The 20,320-nt window shown below is 41.9% G+C and overlaps 1 protein-coding gene across 3 annotated transcripts in view; it reads right to left on the minus strand.

Moving 5' to 3' along the window:
• The window catches only part of LOC142402963 (proprotein convertase subtilisin/kexin type 5-like), a 259,461-nt gene that overhangs the window by 77,632 nt on the left and 161,509 nt on the right, over positions 1–20,320 (minus strand). For all 3 annotated transcript variants that reach the window (XM_075488968.1, XM_075488967.1, XM_075488969.1), the window contains one exon: positions 7,687–7,899. In XM_075488968.1, the coding sequence (XP_075345083.1) occupies positions 7,687–7,899 (213 nt within the window). The remainder of the gene's footprint in view (positions 1–7,686; positions 7,900–20,320) is intronic.

A 20,320-nucleotide genomic window follows, 5' to 3' on the forward strand; every position in this document is an offset into this window, starting at 1 on the left:
TGTTCTGCCAAGTTATACCCAGTGCTTTCACAAACCCCACCCTGTACAATCTGGCTACCTGAGAGGGACGGAAAGCCAAGAGATTCTTCATTTATTGCACGCTCTATTGGCCTTTGGACGGTTGTAGATATTAATCTTGTTCCATAGCATCAATTCAGCTACTATGATCTATTTCAGGACCAGAACCATGAGTGTAGGTGATCAGCCTTTTAAAGTACTGGAAAAATGAAGGTGAAAAATGATTTACATTGTTCTTGCTGACTTTTTATTACAGAAACAGATGTTGGAGTTTTACTGGCTGAAATAATCAGCCAGTAAAAAGATAAAGATAGTAGGTCATCAGTCCTACTTTCCCCATCAAGTGCCACAATTGTAAAACAAAATGTACGTTCCAGAAATTACAAGTTTTATTGCATATGGTCCTCTTGAGTTACCTGCCCCTTCTTCCAAAGGTCATAAACTCTCCTTTTTTTCCTGAGTTCCAGCCAAAGCTCTCTGTTCAGCCAGGCTGTAGTCTAACAGGAGCTGGTGGAAGGCCAGGGCTTATGTAAAGCTGATAAGGAGGACTCAGGCTGGAAAGCGGAACGTCTAAACAAGAATTACTGTCCTTGGGAGAGAAGCGCATCCTGGAGAAATATGTAAGCTAATTAAAATGTTTTGGGAACCATCTGAAACAACTAGTAGAAGTGTGATAAGAAGCACCCTCACGCAAACTATCCTCATTATAATACTAAAAGTCACACCCCTCGAGCTGGAGACCCCGGCCCAAGCAGAGACCCCTCACCTTTGAGCATGCGCAGAATATTAAAGTAGCACTGTAGCTTTAAGTTGAAATAAGAGAAATGTAGACCAATAGAAAAGTGCTTTGTGCAATTGCTTATGCATATGCATAACTGGACCGTATAAATACTGTACCTGCATGACCAAACTTTGTGCTAGCTTTGTGGAGCTACCACCTAGCACCCATCTCTGCGCAGACGTGAAATAAAATACCTCTGCCCTGTGTGTATATTGGCGTCTCGCACGCCGGGTAAACGACCTCACACTTGTGGGATAACAAGGCCGGTCTTCTTCCCCACCGGCTCGTCTTTCGGCACATGGGGACGGCCTGCTCCTGCGCCTTTAAGATTTCCTTCTTGAAGAATGTCCAGCCTTCTGTGACAGGTACCCTTCACACCACCCCTCTGGTAAAAATCGGGGCTTTTGGCATGGCGATCACCGGCTTTTCGCGCCTCATTTTCGCGCCTTTTGTGCTCTGCCGTGCCCCCTGGCACGTACACACCTCGGCAGGGGGAGCAGGAGAGGCGGGACCCCTTGGTCACCAGACAGGGTCCACAGCCAGTGAGGCGCCTTGGCTTGGAGAAGCTTCTAGATCATGACCAGTTATGACCACAGCTCAGATCTGACCCAGGGTATAAATGGGGTGCCGCCGGAGACCCCCTTTGAGTGTGGTCTTCTCGGAGCAGTGGGCCTGTGTTCGGGACCTCTCCCCTCGGGTTGGGACGCCGCCTGAGGAAACTTCCCGGGACTGAGTGCCCTCACCTCCTTTCCTCCTTTGGTGAGTGATTTCTTCTGGATATATCCTCGAGTGAGCCCTCACCCCCACCCCCACCCCCCACCGGGTGAGCGATTATATCTTCTGGGTACCCACGGGGGAGAGAGAGTTTCCCCCTTTGTGAGTGAGCACGTGCGCGCACTTTGGATCATCATTTTTGTGTGTGTGTATTGTCATGTAGTAACAATACCCTGACTGACACCTCGAACCTGTTATATGTTAAATGTTATCGGAGTGTTGATTGGTTTCGGTTTACCCCTGTTTCTCATTGGTTTCTGTTGTGTGGCTTTGGCTGTTTTGTGAAATAAATGTGAGCTTGTCCCTCGTTTGAGTTAGTTTTAGCGTACCTCCGTGACACCTTCCTGGACTCCTTTGCCCTTCAGGACTGCCTCCCAGGGGACTCTGTCAACCAGGCCCCTAAACAGGCGAAAGTCTGCCCTCCGGAAGTCCAAGGTAGCAGTTCTGCTGACCCCCCTCCTTACTTCTCCAAGAATTGAAAAATCTATCATTTTGTGATTGCTATGCTTAAGACGGCCTCCAACCATCACATCACCCACAAGTCCTTCTCTGTTTGCAAACAACAGGTCCAGCGGGGCGCCTTCCCTAGTTGGCTCGCTCACCAACTGTGTCAGGAAGCTATCTGCCACACACTCCAGGAACCTCCTAGACTGTTTCTTCTCCTCTGTATCGTATTTGCAGCAGACACCCGGTAAGTTGAAGTCCCCCATGAGAACAAGGGCTAGCAATTGTGAGACTTCTCCCAGCTGCTTATGGAATATTTCGTCTGCCTCTTCATCCTGGTTGGGTGGTCTATAACAGACTCCCACCATGATATCTGCCTTGTTGGCCTTCCCCCTGATTCTTACCCATAAACACTCGACCCTTTCATCACCATCATTAAGCTCTAGACAATCAAAACACTCCCTAACATACAAGGCTACCCCACTGCCTCTCCTTCCTTGCCCATCCCTCCTGAAGAGTTTATAGCCATCCATTGCAGCACTCCACTTGTGCGAGTCATCCCACCATGTTTCTGTGATTGCAACTATATCATAGGTTTCCTGTTGCACAATGGCTTCCAGCTCCTCCTGTTTGTTGCCCATGCTGCGTGCATTGGTGTAGATGCACTTCAGTTGGGCTATTGATCCTGCCACCTTTTTGGGGGGAGAAGCCCGAATTCCTACGTGACCATTCTCAGGCGCTTCCGTGATTTCTAACGCATCCATAACCCTTTTGTCTTTGCTGCTGCATGGATCTCCATCCCCTACCTCCACTGAGATGGCAGACCGAAGGACCTCACTAGCACACCGTCCCTCAAACATTGGCGTGCCGCCCCCAGGCTTATCTCTAGCGAGCCTGGTTTTATCCCTTTCCCCCTTCAAATCTAGTTTAAATCTCTTTCAATGAGCCCTGCTAACTCCTGTGCAAAGATCCTTTTCCCCCTTTGAGACAGGTGTACCCCGTCTGTCGCCAGCAGGCCTGGTGTCATGTTGACCGACCCATGATCAAAAAACCCAAAGTTCTGCCGGTGACACCAGGAAAGTAGTATAACCCAAAGGTATATAAACTCTGTTACTGCCTCATTTGGGCAGAGTCCTTATTAGCAGTCTGTCCCTCTGCTGCTCTGTGTTCTCTCCTACAGTTATAGTAATAAACTGCTTCTGTTCTGACTTGATCAAAATTGCATTCTGGTTATTCCGCAACAATGGGGGGAGTGGAAAAAAAAGTCTGATAGCTTTGCATGATGTTGCTTAGAACACTACTATGAATTTTATAAATCCACTGTCTCTTCATCCCAAACATAGAGAGTGTTTTGCCTTTGGGAGGGAAGATGGGAAAGGGATGTCATTGCAATGTCATTGTCACTGTCATTGCAATGTCATTGTCAGTCTCAATTATCTATACTGTGTTCCCTAGTCCAAGAAAGATGTAGACTTACTGGAGAAAGTCCAGTGCAGGGCCACTAAGATGTATAAGGGACTGGAGCATCTTTCATACAGGGAGAGGCTGAGAGAACTGGTACTCTTCAGTCTGGAGAAGAGAAGGCTCAGGGGGATCTTATCAATGTGTATAAATACCTGATGGGAGGGAATGAAGATGAGGGAGCCAGACTCTTCTCGTAGTGCCCACTGACAGGACAAGAGGCAATGGGCACAAATTAAAACCCACGAAATTCCATCTGAACACAAGAAAACAATTTTTTACTGTGAGGCTGGTCAAACACTGGAACAGGTTGCCCAGAGAGGTTGTAGAGTCTCCATCTGTGGAGATATTCAAAAGCCGTCTGGACATGGTCCTGAGCAACCTGCTCTAGCTGACTCTGCTTGAGCAGGGGAGGGGGGTGGGTGGACTAGATGATCTCATGAGGTCCCTTACAACCTAAAAAATTCTGTGTTTATTTCAGGAAAAGCTTTAGCATTTTTACTCAACAGTTTAAGAAGCTCCTATATAATATTTTGTGTTATGCATTTGTTTCTGTGTTAATTCCTGCTTCATTAGGATCTGGGTGTCAATCACAAACATAACGTTAAAGTTGTCTGTAAAGGATATTTCAATGTACCACATTAGCATCTATTTGATGCAATTTGGACTGGCGGTCTCTCTCTCTCTCTCTTTCTCTGAAAGAACTTTGAGCTCATGTCCAGCAGATCCTGTAAGGATCCACGAAACCATGTCCCTAAGTTTAGTTCTTGGCCTTAATATTATTTAAAGATTTTATCAAAAGCCTGGAAGAAAACACCAGCAACTTGTGATAAATGTTGTACTTGTAGAAACATTGGCAAAAGAGAAAGTGATGATGAGGGTAGGTCTGTATTGAGTACCAAATCAGTACTGCCAATCGTAAATGGCCCACTAAAGACACCATACCTACTTTTTTATCTATCCTCAGAACAACAACTCTGAAAAAGACTAGAAAGAGCTCTGAATGTGATTTGGCAGTCACGCAATGATGAACACATAACATGATAGTGAGGCTAACATCTCGTTCAGCTTTAATGTATAAAGAGAGGAGAACTGAGCTGGCACTCACAGATACACATTACCCTCTGTATCTGGCACTGATGTCCTCACTACTGCAATGGTGTGTCCAGTTCAGGTGCCCAAAGCCCATAAAATGGGAGAGGGTTAAGAAGAAAACATGCCTTATATAGAATTGACTGCAACTCTTTGCACACGGCCCTGAATTTTTAGCCACAAGCTCTCAACCTGTTCATCGCTGTTTTTCAAAGACAGCTGTGTGTAGTCAATCCATTTTTTTACATAGAGGGCAACCCGCCCACCTCTCCTTCCTTGCCTGTCCCTTCTGAACAGTTTATAGCCATTGATTGCAGTGCTCCAGTTGCGTGATTCATCCCAGCAAGTTTCAGTGATAGTGATTAGATCATAGCTTTCTTAGCTGCACAGTGGCTTCCAACTCCTCTTGTTTGTTACCCATACTGTGTGCATTGGTATAGAGGCACTTCAGTTGGGCTATTGACTGTGTCACCTTTTTAGAGTAACATGTCCTAATTCCTTTGAAGCTTTTCACAGCTGTTTCCCTGTTGGTTCCTAATACATCAGCAGCCTGTGGCTCTTCTCTGTTGCTTAAAACTCCATCTCCTCCCCCCACTGAGTCTAGTTTAAAGCTCTCCTTATAAGTCTGGCCAGTTTGTTGGCAAAAACCCTCTTGCCCCACTTGGTCAGGTGAATCTCATCAGCTCCCAACAGACCTAGCTTCTCAAAGGTAGATCCATGGTCATAGAAGCCAAGAAATTTAATCACAGAAGTGAGGACTGCTAGGAAATGGAGTAATTTCTTTTCTTTGTTATTATTTGCTAGGGAGAACAAGAAACATGCCAGAAGAGATAAAGAGATAAGGTTTCTGTGGAGAGAAGCAAGTAAAGAACAGAAAAATTAGTGGAAAAAAGAGGTACTTCAGAACAAGTTTAAAACAAAAATTAGATCATATGAAAATAAGGAAGGTTCCAAGAAGGGATGACCAGCATCCCAGAATCCTGAAAGACAAAGCAGACTATTAAAAAAAATAGCTGCAAGTATTTTTAACTTGTCTCTCACAGAAAAGGAGGTATCTACTATGGACCAGAAAGAAACTAATATCAAACCTGTGCTTAAGAAGACAACATTTGGGAAAAAAAAAACCAAACCAAAACCAAAACAAAAAACCCCAAACCTAAGTTTTCTGATCAGGAAGAAATGAAGATCTTCAAGTTATACACCAGAATAAATAAACTTGGAAGAAGACCATGATCAACAAACTTGGTTAATCCTAATACAAGAGTGTAAAAGGCTAAAAGGAATTGTATATTGACTATTGAAAATGGAGTTTTCTCCAGGAGTTTACTCCAGTTGAGTAAACTCTCCAATGGAGTTTACTCCAGTTGGCGGCTGGTCACAAGTGGTGTTCCCCAGGGCTCGGTGTTGGGGCCAGTTCTGTTTAATATCTTTATCAATGATCCGGATGAAGGGATGGAGTGCACCCTCAGTAAGTTTGCAGATGACACCAAGTTGTGTGGGAGTGTTGATCTGCTTGAGGGTAGGAAGGCTCTGCAGAGGGACCTGGACAGGCTGGATCGATGGGCCGAGGTCAATTGTATGAGGTTTAACAAGGCCAAGTGCAAGGTCCTGCACTTGGGCCACAGCAACCCCATGCAACGCTACAGGCTTGGGGAAGAGTGGCTGGAAAGCTGCCCGGCAGAGAAGGACCTGGGGGTGTTTGTTGACAGCCGCCTGAATATGAGCCAGCAGTGTGCCCAGGTGGCCAAGAAAGCCAATGGCATCCTGGCTTGTATCAGAAATAGCGTGGCCAGCAGGACTAGGGAAGTGATCGTGCCCCTGTACTCGGCACTGGTGAGGCCACACCTCGAATACTGTGTTCAGTTTTGGGCCCCTCACTACAAGAGAGACATTGAGGTGCTGGAGCGTGTCCAGAGAAGGGCAATGAAGCTGGTGAAGGGACTGGAGCAGAAGTCTTATGAGGAGTGGCTGAGGGAACTGGGGTTGTTTAGCCTGGAGAAAAGGAGGCTGAGGGGAGACCTTATTGCTCTCTACAACTACCTGAAAGGAGGTTGTAGAGAGGTGGGTATCGGTCTCTTCTCCCAGGTAACAAGTGATAGGACGAGAGGAAATGGCCTCAAGTTGCGCCAGGGGAGGTTTAGACTGGATATTAGGAAATGTTACTTCACTGAAAGGGTTATCAAGCATTGGAACAGGCTGCCCAGGGAAGTGGTTGAGTTGCCATCCCTGGAGCTATTTAAAAGACGTTTGGATGAGGTGCTTAGGGACATGGTATAGTGGTGGTCTTGGTAGTGTTAGGTTTACGGTTGGACTCGATGATCTTAAAGGTCTTTTCCAACCTATACAATTCTGTGATTCTGTGAAAAGCATATTAAATCCACTCAATTTGCAAAAGCAGATATACCATAGCATACAAATACTAATGATATCAATAGATTTTCAAACAGAATTAATAACAATTCCTGACTTTCCAGCCAAAATGAGAACATAATGGAAAACGGATGCAGATTGTTTAGGAATGAGATGAGAAACAATACAGGAAAGATGAGGTTAACCTTGCTTACAAAATATCAGCTACCAGGAACAGGCAGCAATATGAATAATACTGGATCCAAATAAACCTGAGAAAATAGAGAGGTAGGCAGGAAAACTGCTTCTAAAATCATGTATGTAAAGTATGAAAACTAACGAGACTTGGATTAAAAAAGAAAGGAAAGGAGGATATGTTCTGAAGCCTACTGACAGGCTGCAAGATTTTGGTCAAGAAACAAAGCTGTTTTGCTGGTAGTAGCAATAGGATCTTTGAAAGCATCACTTAGAGCTGGCAGCAATTTGGTGAGCGGAAAAACCTAATATGAATTAGGTATATCTACATTGCATCAGACAGCAACATGCAGAGATATCCATGTTGGCTTCAAATTACTAGCTTTGGGACTGTGATGGTATGGTGATACCAACTTAGTAACACACCTGGGCAAACTAAACTTGTCCAAATATGAATTTTTTTCTAAAGCAGTCCATTCATTAGTGTAAATAAGCAATCTCTCTTTCCCTCCCCCAAAAGTTACTATACAAAATACAAACCCAACTACATAGAAATAATAAAAAAACCATACTATTTTCCTGTCGTAGGATTCCCCGCTGCTGTATGTTGTAGCTAGCGTGGATGCACATTCTTCCAGATACCATGGCTTCTTCCCACTTTCAGCTGTGCTGCTTATGGAAATAGTGTAGATGCTATTGGTGTAGCCATCACAGGAGCAATGGTCTCGACTCCTTCCACCATTTCCAGATGCCCAAACAAAGACTGAACCTAAACCTCTTCGTCCCTGTTTGAAAATGATACAAAAGATTTAATTAACAGTTGTTCTTATTCCCCTAACCTAAGTAAATAAATAGCTCTTCCCTCCCAAAAGACATTTGATGAGACAGAGACAATAAAACAAAAGAGTTCACTGAGAAGGATCTGAAATAAAAACGGATCTAGTAAAGTTCAGTCTGACATAAAAAAAAGTAAATAAATCAGAAAATGAGTGGGATGAACACAGCTTTAGAAACTACTTTTATGCAGCTTCTCTTTGTTGCTCAGCATCTATGCTGTCCCGCCTTACCAAGAAAGAGGTGCTGAAGACTCAGAGCAGGCATTAAAACATCATACTGGATTGAAAGAGGAAAAGAAGTAGCATACTTGCAACTAAAACCCTTTGTAATGCATGGTACCTTTTGTTTATTAGGGATCTCTCAGTTGTTTCTTCTTGGATTGCCTGGTGGTACTAGGTGTTGTTTGGGCAGCATTATATACCATGAACCACAGTGTCATGGCTTCACAGATACGAATCACAGAATATTTGAGGTGGGATGGGACCTCTGGATGTCATGTAGTCCAACCCATCTAGTTAGTTATAAATGCTAAATGCACAACACAATATATAAGCAAAAATGGACAAAAAGAATAAGTTCCTTATAAATCTATTATCATTAAGCGCTAAAGTGTCAATTCAGCAAGATATTTTAAATATATGAATAGTTGGGCAAGTTACTTCAGCATATTCATAATTTCAGATGAGGACTTACAATATGTAACCTCGCCTTGATATTTTCTTAATACGCCAAAGTTAAGTAGTGTCCAAACGAATCAAAACATATTTTTGGTGGCACTAGTACTCTTAAATAGGCATTGATATGAAAACTGAAGCTGATCAGCAACCTATATTACTGATATATGGGAATTGGGAATTGCTGATATTTGGGGATTGCAATTGGGGTTTTCTTAATTTATATTTACACATTTCATGCAGCTGAATTAAATTCAGATTCATGCAACTGCATGGTCTGCATTAATTATCAACACTCACTATCTGGAAGCACTCTACCATTCAGATGGAAAGATTCACCAAAGGACTAACCTTGTCTTTGATTATGCCAAATTACGTCACCTTTTCTTATATGACATTCTCTCATAGCAATGGAACATCCCCCTAAGTAACAATTAAGCTAAGTCTCATTTATACCTCATTTGTTTGCAGCTTACCATGTAATACCTACCTGGTCTCTGTAAGTGGTAGACCCACTCCTGTAAGTGTTAAGTTAACGTCATAAGGTATAAAACATCACTTTCTGTGCATGAATTAATTGCTTGGACATGTAGGGAGTTTGTTTGGTTGGTTCTAAACAGAGTGCGTTTGTGTATCACAAATGACATAAAGACAGAAGTTGGACATCTAGCTGGTCAACCTTAAACAATTAGCAATTCAAAGATAAATTTAATCCAGATACACAGAGGGGTTTTATTAGTGCATGTTGTGCTGAGCATAGCAGAACCTACATCAATATAAGACAAAAAACCTCACAGTTCACAATCCAAGCTTGAATTCTCAAACACTGATGAATTTCATTTTGTGAGTTTCATAAAAGTATAGTACCTGGAGAGACTCTTCTCTCCAGCAAAATAAATTAAATATCAAATTCTCCTGGGTAGTATTTAAATAAGGTTATGTCTCTAAAATACAACTTCTCATTAAAAAAAAAAAAAAAAAACATTTCAAGCAGAGAAAAAAATCCCAGTGTGCCAAGTTAAATGTATTATGAAATCCACATTCTCCAGACAAGATCAGGCTAAACATCCAGGAAGTGTAACTATTTCAACTTCTTTTTCTTCCTTTGGTTGTTCTTAGCTAAATGATACAAAATAATAAAATGATAAAAAATCATTTATAAATGATAAAATGATACAAAATAATAAACTTTTGTTGTTGTTTTAAAAGACAGGCTTTATGAAGTGTTTTATTCATATCTTGCAGCTCTCCTTCCCCACATTATGAACTCTTGCCAAATCAAAATCCCCTTTTGGTTTGGGGTTCTTGTTCTGCACAAAATGTAGTCCTGCTGAATACATGCCCCTGGATGTTAGAAATTTTGCGATGCAGTATTTAAAAATAATAAACATCAATGTACATAGTAATAATAATGACAGGTCTTTAAAAATAGCTAGCAGTAATTTGCACCCAAATTGACCTTTACATACTAAGGTTTTTTGTAAACAATTGATAATATTGAATTGAAAATATTTCTTCAAAATTAATGTCTTCTGCAAATATATAAAGTATCATCATCTCTGTTGTTTCGATAAAAAATAAGTACCAGGTGCACCAACTAAAGGAAAAAAATATTCTCTAATACATACAAAGAAAGAATTCCAGTTCCTCTAACACATTGCAATGCAGCACATTTACGAACCCGGCATTTCACAGAAAACAACAGCACTTCAGTCTAGAAAATGTGCTAAAGATCTTGTTCCTAAAAGCTATTTGGCAAAGAAAAAGGCAGCCTTACAAAAAAATTAAATAGGACCCCAAGGGTTCAATTTTGAAAGGAAAAAAAAATTGTTTCATTGACAACTAAAACTTGCTATCAACCTAGTCAGTGTCCAATTTGGTAACACATTTCTTGGGAAAAGCTATTGTGCTCAAAATACAGCTGAAGACCTTAAATGAAAAGTGTTTGGACACAGGTCATAGGCAGAAACGCCCCAGTGCTGAAACTGCACCTGTAAAAGCATGGCACAAGAGTCCTGGGACATTCCCACTTTTTTCTGCTAGTACCACCTTTTCCTTGGTCAGCAAGTTGCAAGGGGGATAAGTGATATGAAAGGCCTTTTTTTTTTTCCAGTGCAAGAGCATGGAAGGGTTAGTCTTCAAAAACCAGAGCCAGGATGAAAATTTTGGTAATAACATCTGCAGAATTTCCTAACACTACTAAAAGAACATCCTCCACTCCAAGTGCATATATTTGTGTTTATGTGTGCATGTGTGCACACAATTTTATGAGTGAATGCCTTACTGGCAGGTACCATTATAAGGTAGAGGTCTTCACACATCAGTGTAAGGAAAATCAGCAGCCCACACATTTGTAAGTTAACTCTAATAAACTTCTACTTAATAAAAACAGTTTCTATCTACCAGGTTGTACTGGGTTTACGTGGCAAGGTTTTGGTGGTGGAAGGGCTACAGAGGTAGCTTCTGTGAGAAGATGCCAGAAGCTTCCCCCATGTCCAATAGAGCCAGTGCCAGCTAGCTCCAAGATGGACCCACTGCTGCTCAAAGCTGAGCCAATCAGTGACACTGATGGCACCTCTGTGATAACACATTTAAGAAAGGGTAAAAAACGCTGTGCAAGAGCAGCTGTGAGAAAGTGGAGTGAGAATATGTGAGAAACAACTCTGCAGACACCAAGGTCAGTGAAGAAGGAGGGGGAGGGGGTGCTCCAGGTGCCGGAGCAGAGATTCCCCTGCAGCCCGTGGAGAAGACTATGGTGACATGCAGGTTGTCCCCTTGCAGCCCATAGAGGTTAACAGTGGAGCAGATATGCACTCTGCAGCCTGTGGAGGACCCCATGCTGGAGCAGGTGGTTGCACCCGAAAGAGGCTGTGACCCTGTGAAGAGCCCGCGCTGGAGCAGGCTCCTGGCAGGACCTGTGGCCCCGTGTAGAGGAGCCCACACTGGAGCAGGTCTTCTGGCAGGACTTGTGATTCTACGGGGGACACACGCTGGAGCAGTCTGTTCCTGAAGGACTGCACCCTGTGGAAAGGACCCATGCTGGAGAAGTTCTTGAAGAACTGTAGCCTGTGGGAAGGACCCACACAGGAGAAGTTCATGGAGGACTGTCTCCCATGGGAGGGACCCCACACTGAAGCAGGGGAAGAGTGTGAGGAGGAAGGAGTGGCAGAGACAACATGGAATGAACTGACCACAACCCCATTCCCCTGCGATGATCAGGGAGAGGAGGTAGAAGAGCCAGGAGTGAAGTTGAGCCCAGGAAGAAGGGAGGTGTGGGGGAAACGTGTTTTTAGTTTTGTTCTTATTTCTCACTATCCTACTCTGTTACAATGAATTGGCAATAAATTAAATTAATCTTCCCCAAATCGAGTCTGTGTTGCCCGTGACAGTAATTTCTGAGTGATCTCCCTGTCCTTATCTTGACCCATGAGCTTTTCCGTCATATTTTCTCCCCCTGTCCTGCTGAGGTGGGGGAGTGATAGAGCAGCTTGGGCATTTGGCAGCCATCCAAGGTCGACCCACCACATAAGTATAGTTTGAGTCAGTGGAGCAAGATTTAATCACACTATTTTACAAAGTTTAAACTGTCCTTTCATTTGGTGCTTTACAAGTCAAGCGTCCTTAATCCAGCCTGTGAATCCTGAAGTTTTCCTGCCTATTTTGTGGGACAGGAATTTAATTCCCCAATAACCTGCTCTGTCTACTGGGTGAGTTTTGCTGTCTTTGTGGAAGTTATCAAATTTACCAAGAGATGGGAGAGTAAATGTGAAGGAGCAGGAAACACAGAGGACAGAACCATTGACCTGGAGAAATTAGAGGAACAGGAGCTGCAGTCAGAGAGACATAATTTGGCACCAATATGCTAGAAATCCCATACCCAGGAGCAGAAAATATCATGTAAATATAAAATGGAGAGAGAGGGAGGGACAACCTAGGCACACCTAGGGTCTGAATGTTTAATTTCCTATGGTCTCCTTAATACTGTTGTAAAATTACTTTATGCTTCCAAGAACAAAAACTACTGACAGGAAGTGAGAATGATCATGATGGGGAAGCTGGAAAAGGCAGCCCATGAGATGACTTCTTCCTTAAAAACTAATTCATAAAATGGAAATGTTCATAACTGAAGTTGTAGAGCAGGGTTCAGTATTCTGGAGACCTAAAAAATTTATTATGCGGGCATGATTTTAAGCCAAGCACCAAGGATCACAACATCCTGTAAGATGCATCTACGAGAGGCAGCATCGCCTTGCTTCCAGCTTCCACTCGTTTCTGTACTCCCTGGGAGCTGGACACCACTGCCTCACATAGAGGCAAGATGATGCCAATCTGCTAACTGGCAGCATTTTGCTTTTGAGAAGCATCATCTCCTAGCTCCTGCTGAGTTCTACTAGCACACTTAACCTCTAATTTGGGAATGAGAAATACAGTCTGGCACACCACCCTTAAAAGCCTGGTGACTCTTCTGTAGACTGTACAACGCGCTCACTTTAAAACAGGCATCTCTCCAAAAGACATAATGGTAAGCTGAGAGTCCCAGACAGCAATTCTGAAGTGTTATCAGAAGAAAACAGGCTCAAAGATTCTTTTTATTAAAATAGTCTCTTCTGTGGGTATCAAAAGCAAAAGCTCATGAACAAAAGGAGAAATTTCTGAGGCCATGAATTCTTTTGAGGTATCCATGCTCTCAGAAAAATGCATCAGTTCATTAAAACTGTGTGGCTAAAGGTTCTGTACAAAGAAATTAACAATAAGCCTAATGGGGTGGGGGGTATATATATATATATATAATGTAAAGATGCATGTTTCAGAGAATGTCTACAAATTAAGTTCTGTGTTTTTATATTAGCATTACCATTTTTACTATTAGGAAAACTATGAAGTCAAGAAAGAATTTCCTAGTGCTGGAACTAACATATGCACAATACATATACAATGTACAAAATCTATTACTACTTATAAAACACATTATTATCTTACATTGTTGAAAGGGCAAGTTGTTGCTAATACAATTAAACTTTTTGGCTGTTTCTGAAACAACTTCTTTATTAAGAAAAGAATGACAAAATAATTAATCATCTCAAAAAGAAGGAAATATATATTCTATTGTTGTAGGATGTGATACCTTCAAAATGCTGAAGTGTGAAAATATTTTATGTGCACTTAAAAAAATTATATATTGAGCAACCACAAACAAAAATGCATTAACACAATAATTATTGGGATATATCAGTGCAACATTTCAACATGCATCCTTGCATATAGTGTATTTATTTTATTCTTCACTAGAACAGCTTAAGCAGCTGCAAGATACTCCCCACAGAGCTATAATTAGTGCTTAAAGTGCAACCAAAAGAAGCGCTGGCTGAAACCTGAATGTGTGGAATGCTGGAATGAATTTCTCATTTTCCTCAACAAAATAGAACCAGCTACAGGGGTGCATGAATCGTAGTTCTGGTTTAGGCTATCTCTCCATATTATCATTACTATTGTTATTGTTGATGATGTTGTTACTGGGATAAAGCAAGCTGTATATTGTATAGATCCGTGACAAAACAATAGATAGGTTTTCCAATATTTATGTTACACAAGAGTCTCTAGTTAATGATAGGTGAAATTGTCTCTGCTCACAAAGCCAAAGTAAGCAGGCACCGTACAAAAGATATCTGCATTGGGACTGGATAAGGAACAGATTTCACCTCCCTACTCTATGGAGAGGATTCAGGCAGTTCTTATTACCTTTATACTGCCATCTGATTAAACTCTCCAGAAAGGAATCTATGTCTATCAGATCCACAGAACTGTAGTTTCAGTAGTTATATCCCACTCTTCCTTATAGAACGCTTCTGTTTTTCAGCTGTTTATTGAACTTTTGGGGGATTTTATGCATATCTAGCTCTTTTTGGTAGAAGAGCAGAAAATAAGACTGCTTTGCTGCTACCTCTGCAGACTGAGGTCTGCAGTAATCCCTTTGTTCAGTTGGTGTCCCATAGCATTTGTTTGGGAAGAAACAACCCACTTAGGCTGTGTGCAAAATCATTGCCCTCAATGTTTTATGCCTTAAATTTATGTAAAATTCTATGTACAGAAAACTCTTGAGGCCAAACTTCCAGCAATTTGGCTTTAAGAAATCTTTTTTTTTTTCTCACATGATGCATAGAAATGCATAGATTCTGCTGTTGTTCAAGTTCTTACAGTTCTATGAGGAAAAGGAATAAGTGATTTGCCCATGCAAAGTAACCAGATTTATGTTTCAAAAAATGCACTCTCTGAAATGCATATACTTCAAGTGTATAGAAAGAGACCCATTTTGCCAAAGGTGCTTTTCAGTATTGGCATTCCATCTTAAGAGTACCCCACATCAAGAATGGTGTGGGTTTTTTATTTTCAAATATATCACCTGTTTCAAGTTAGGCACCCAAAACCAGAGGTCCCTTTTGACAACTAGTCCAACAGCAGTAATGCTATTCTGGCTTGTTACAGCAGTTTCCATATAGGAGTGAGAGATGGGATGAGGTAACTAAACAGTTTCTGTTTCCGGTACACTTTGTGACATTGTAAGGAAACTGGATGTTTTGAGGTATATTTTCCTCTAACTCTTATTCCAAGTTTTCCTGTCTTTTGGATTTGTATATTCCATTGAACATAATTTAAGAACATTTCTGGTACAGAATTTCATTTTCTGAAAATTCTTTTTTTGTACTACACCTTGACCATCTGTGAAAAACCTCACTTTCCACACAAAGTAAAGGAGATGAATTTTAACATTAGCTTTTTTTATATATTTCCAAAAGAAAATAATGTGCATAGTATCATAGTTCATCCAGGTATCACTGAGCCTAAACTCGACTATTTCATTTACTGGAAGACAGTATCCCTAATTTTGCTTTGGCTGAATGCTGAAAGTTGCTAACTACATGCGAATGGTAGATCATATAGTTATTATTAGCTTAATGTTAAGGTTGCCACGTACCCTGATTTTTGCTTGGTAATCTCAGTTCAGAGAAAACTAGATCACATCAGGTATAAACTACTTGCAAAAGGCATTCTGAGATACATATCAGCCAAATGCAAGGTAATAGACCTAGAAACGAAGACTGTAGGTAACATACAGGAGGTTGGACAACCTCTTGTAAAACAGTGACTCTGAAAGGGAGTTTAGGGTCATGGTAGATAAACAATTGGCAATGAGCTTCCATAAAATTTAGTTTGATCCTTGGATCTGTAAGCAGGGTGAATATGAATATGTGCAGGGAATAGGGAAACGGTACTACAGCTGCATGGAGAAGTCCATGCTCCATTCTGGTATTCACACTTGAAAAAATGATGCTGGGAAACAGAAAGTGTTTCAGGAAAGAACTACAGGAAGAACTGTGGTTTGGAAATTCTGACTAACAGAAAGAGACTGAATATAGAAAACATTATTGTTCAAGGCTTTATAACAGATTTTGAAGGACAGAGTAAGAGACATCAAAGTTAATGGAAACAGGTTAAAATGCAACATGTACTTACTGAATTTAGACTGACAGATAAATCTGTTAAGTTCTTCTCTGATGACTTATTTTATACAGAGAAATGCATTCGATACAGTCTATCTGGTTTCTGCAAAACATTTACTGATCCCTCAAAGAAATCAGTAATAAAACAGAAGGAGATGAAGATTAATATAACAGCAAGATGGAGGTGAAAATGACTGCACTAGAGATGATGTGGGCTGTGCTGAAGAACCACTGGGCTTGAGCAAGTTATGAGTAGAGTATTTTAAGGATGAGCCATGGAAACAGATTTATTACATGATTTCAACATAAAAAGCAAGGACATGCTAATGATGAATTTACTAATTATGATCATCTGCATTCAAGAAAATAATTCTGGCAGGTGTGGAGAGAAGCACCACTAAGATGAGTAAGGAGATGGAGAGTCAAGTTTTTAAGACGTGACTAATGAGCGTGGCTTGTTTAGCAAAGCAAAATGAAGGCTGAGAGGGGATGGGATTGTGTTCTATAAATATGTCACAAGCAAAAAGGGAGGAGAGAAGCTATTTAAGCTAAAGCACAAATGGGCAGAAACTGCACATGAGTAAATCTGGCTGTAAGTTAGAAGAAAGTCTCTAATCAATAGATTAGCGATGGCTGTAAAACAGTCTCCCAACAGAAACGGGGGGGGGGGGGGGAATTTGAACTCATTCTAAAATAGAAATTGCTAAATGTATTTATAGGACATGATACCTGTGATAGAAGAGAACTGTACTGGATGACTTACAAGGTAATTTCCTGTCTTATGGTCCTACGTTCCAATTTAATTTATCCAAGAGAGCACTTGGCCAAAATCTGTATTTACTTACATGTGGAAATTTCTAATACCATAAGATTCATCATAAATTTAGCAGAAAAGGAATTTTACAATGAAAAGGAAACTAACAAATTCAGATGAGCAATAAGGTATATATTTTTAATAATGAAGGTAGTTAGCAACTTGCACAGTTGTGGACAGGTTCTCTCTGAGTATTTCAGTCAAGACTGGCTCTTCCCAAGAGATGTAGAGTAAACAGAAAATAATAGATGAATCAAGAAAAGAAGGAGATTGATGCAGTAATAATTGGATGAAATTTCCTGGTCTGGCTTATGGTGAAGCCTAGGACTAGATAATAATTCTTAGAACTATTAAAATTATTTCAAGCCACTGGTACTGTCTCATGATGTCAGAAGGAAGAATTATAATATTAAAACTCAAACAACCTAACGTTGTTAATTCTGGTACACAGTCCATCCCCACCTGTAATACTGAGTCTCCCAAAGTTTAACTCAATATGCTGAAGTAAATACAACATTACATATTCAGATATTGCATCATAGAAGATATGCAATATATGTAACAGATAAATGCCAGGACCTAACATCAGGGTACATCAGCATACTGGAAGTCATGTTTTCTGAGTCCTTCCGCCAAGTAGTTTTTTTCAAGAAGTTTTTAGCTAACTAATTAGAACTGTGCATGAACTCTGGTGCATGCAAAAGTTATCCATGTATGACCTGAGATATGCGTACACACAGATATGTGTTCATGCAGTCTCAAACTACAGCTGTACAAGATGAACATACACAATACATAGTTTTAAAAATCTGGTCTTAACCTCTGCGCACCACAATATTTCAGTGTATAAAATGATAGCTATTTTGGAAATTATTTTGGGACATTTGACTGGAAGTCTCTTTACAGTAATTTCTGTCTTTGATTTTTATAGTGCAATTCTCCAGCAAAGCAGAACAGAATAATTTCTTTTATGTAGGTAATTGTGGTGGGTTGACCTTGGCTGGCCACCAGATGCCCACCAAGCTGCTCTATCACTCCCCCACCTCAGCAGGACAGGGGGAGAAAATATGATGGAAAAGCTCATGGGTCGAGATAAGGACAGGGAGATCACTCAGAAATTACTGTCACGGGCAAAACAGACTCGATTTGGGGAAGATTAATTTAATTTATTGCCAATTCATTGTAACAGAGTAGGATAGTGAGAAATAAGAACAAAACTAAAAACACGTTTCCCCCACACCTCCCTTCTTCCTGGGCTCAACTTCACTCCTGGCTCTTCTACCTCCTCCCCCCGGGCAACACAGGGGGATGGGGAATGGGGGTTACAGTGAGTTCATAACACTTCATCTCTGCCGCTCCTTCCTCCTCACACTCTTCCCCTGCTTCAGTGTGGGGTCCCTCCCACGGGAGACAGTCCTTCACAAACTTCTCCTACATGGGTCCTTCCCACAGGCTGGGCTGCTCCTGCATGGGTTCCTCTCCAAGGGCCACAGTTCATTCCAGGAACCTTCTCCTGCGTGAGCCCTCTATGGGCTGCAGCTTCTTTCAGGGTACATCCACCTGCTCCGGCATGGGGTCCTCCATGGACTGCAGGGTGGATATCTGCTCCACCGTGGACCTCCATGGGCTGCAGGGGAACAACCTGTGTCACCATGGTCTTCACCACGGGCTGCAAGGGAAGCTCTGCTCTGGTGCCTGGAGCACCTCCTCTCCCTCCTTCTGCACTGACCTTGGTGTCTTGCAGGGCTGTTTCATTCATATTTTCTCACTCCTCTCTCACAGCTGCTGTGCAGCATTTTTTTTACCCTTTCTTAAATATGTTATCACAGAGCCCTACCAATGTTGCTGATTGGCTCAGCTTTGGGCAGCAGCGGGTCCGTTTTGGAGCCAGCTGAAACTGGCTCTGTCTGACATGGGGGCAGCTCCTGATCTCTTCTAACAGAATCCACCCCTGCAGCCCGCCCTCCCCACTACCAAAACCTTGCCATGTAAACCCAATACAGTAATACATCCTGCTCAGAATGATGCAGAGATATGATGACAGGAGAGGCCAATAACATTTTAAAATAAATTTAAGAGCAATTGATCTGTGGCACAACATAGGCAACAAACCTTTTGCCTTGATACTTTCAATTTACTAACAACCCCTTCTACTTTTGAAGTAGAAGCATATAATAAAAAACAATCATGTGAAATCCTTTTCTTCTTCCTCTCCTCTCCTCTCCTCTCCTCTCCTCTCCTCTCCTCTCCTCTCCTCTCCTCTCCTCTCCTCTCCTCTCCTCTCCTCTCCTCTCCTCTCCTTCTCTTGCATTCAGGTTACAAGCTTGTTTAGTGTTTGTAAGAGAGTCTTCTGCTCCTAGCAAACACCTTGAAAACACACTCTGCAACCAAAGTTGGTGAAATGAGAGAGATGAGAAGGGGCAATGATGATGAGAGGGAAGGCACCAAGCTGAGTTCTCACAAGAGGTTCAGCCACACAACATCTCATCATTAATGTCCATCAAACATTTTGGCTTGTGTCCAGCTTGCTTAACAGAATAGCGTTGTGGCAATAAGATGAAGGCCCCTGCACTGATGCAGTGAGAAAGCCAAAAATTCTCATGTAAATTTCACTGCCTGTCCACCTTCCTACATTATATTAAGGATGACCTGCCCTGCCGCTGGTTTGGACTACCTTATGGATACTGCAAAACAAATAAGAGAAAGCATATAGTTGGTGTCCTGGTTTCAGCTGGGATGGAGTTAATTTTCTTTATAGTGGCTGGTATGGGGCTATGTTTTGGACTTGTGCTGAAAACAGTGTTCATAATACAGAGATGTTTTAGTTGTTGCTGCACTAGTCAAGGACTTTTCAGCTTCCCCTGCTCTGCCAGGTGCAGAAGAAGCTGGGAGGGGACACAGCCAGGATAGTTGATCCAAACTGACCAAAGGGCTATTCCATACCACATGACGTCATGCTCAGTATATAAAGCTGGGGAAGAAGAAGGAAGGGGGGACATTTGGAGTGATGGCATTTGTCTTCCCAAGTAACCGTTACGCGTGATGGAGCCCTGCTTTCCTGGAGATGGCTGAACACCTGCCTGCCCATGGGAAGTAGTGAATGAATTCCTTGCTTTGCTTCGCTTGCGTGCGTGGCTTTTGCTTTCCCTATTAAACTGTTTTTATCTCAACCCTCGAGTTTTCTTACTTTTGCTCTTCCAATTCTCTCCCCCATCCCACTGCAGGGGACTGAGCGAGCGGCTGCATGGTGCTTAGTTGCCGGCTGGGGCTAAACCACGACAGTTGGTTACACATTGTGAGAGGTGAAATAACTCCCGCTCAAAACCCTGCTATGTAAAACATCAATGGGCTTACAATTCTCCAGAAACTTGACTGTTAGGTC

The sequence above is a fragment of the Mycteria americana genome (assembly GCF_035582795.1).
Source record: "Mycteria americana isolate JAX WOST 10 ecotype Jacksonville Zoo and Gardens chromosome Z unlocalized genomic scaffold, USCA_MyAme_1.0 Scaffold_18, whole genome shotgun sequence".
Taxonomy (NCBI): Eukaryota; Metazoa; Chordata; class Aves; order Ciconiiformes; family Ciconiidae; genus Mycteria; species Mycteria americana.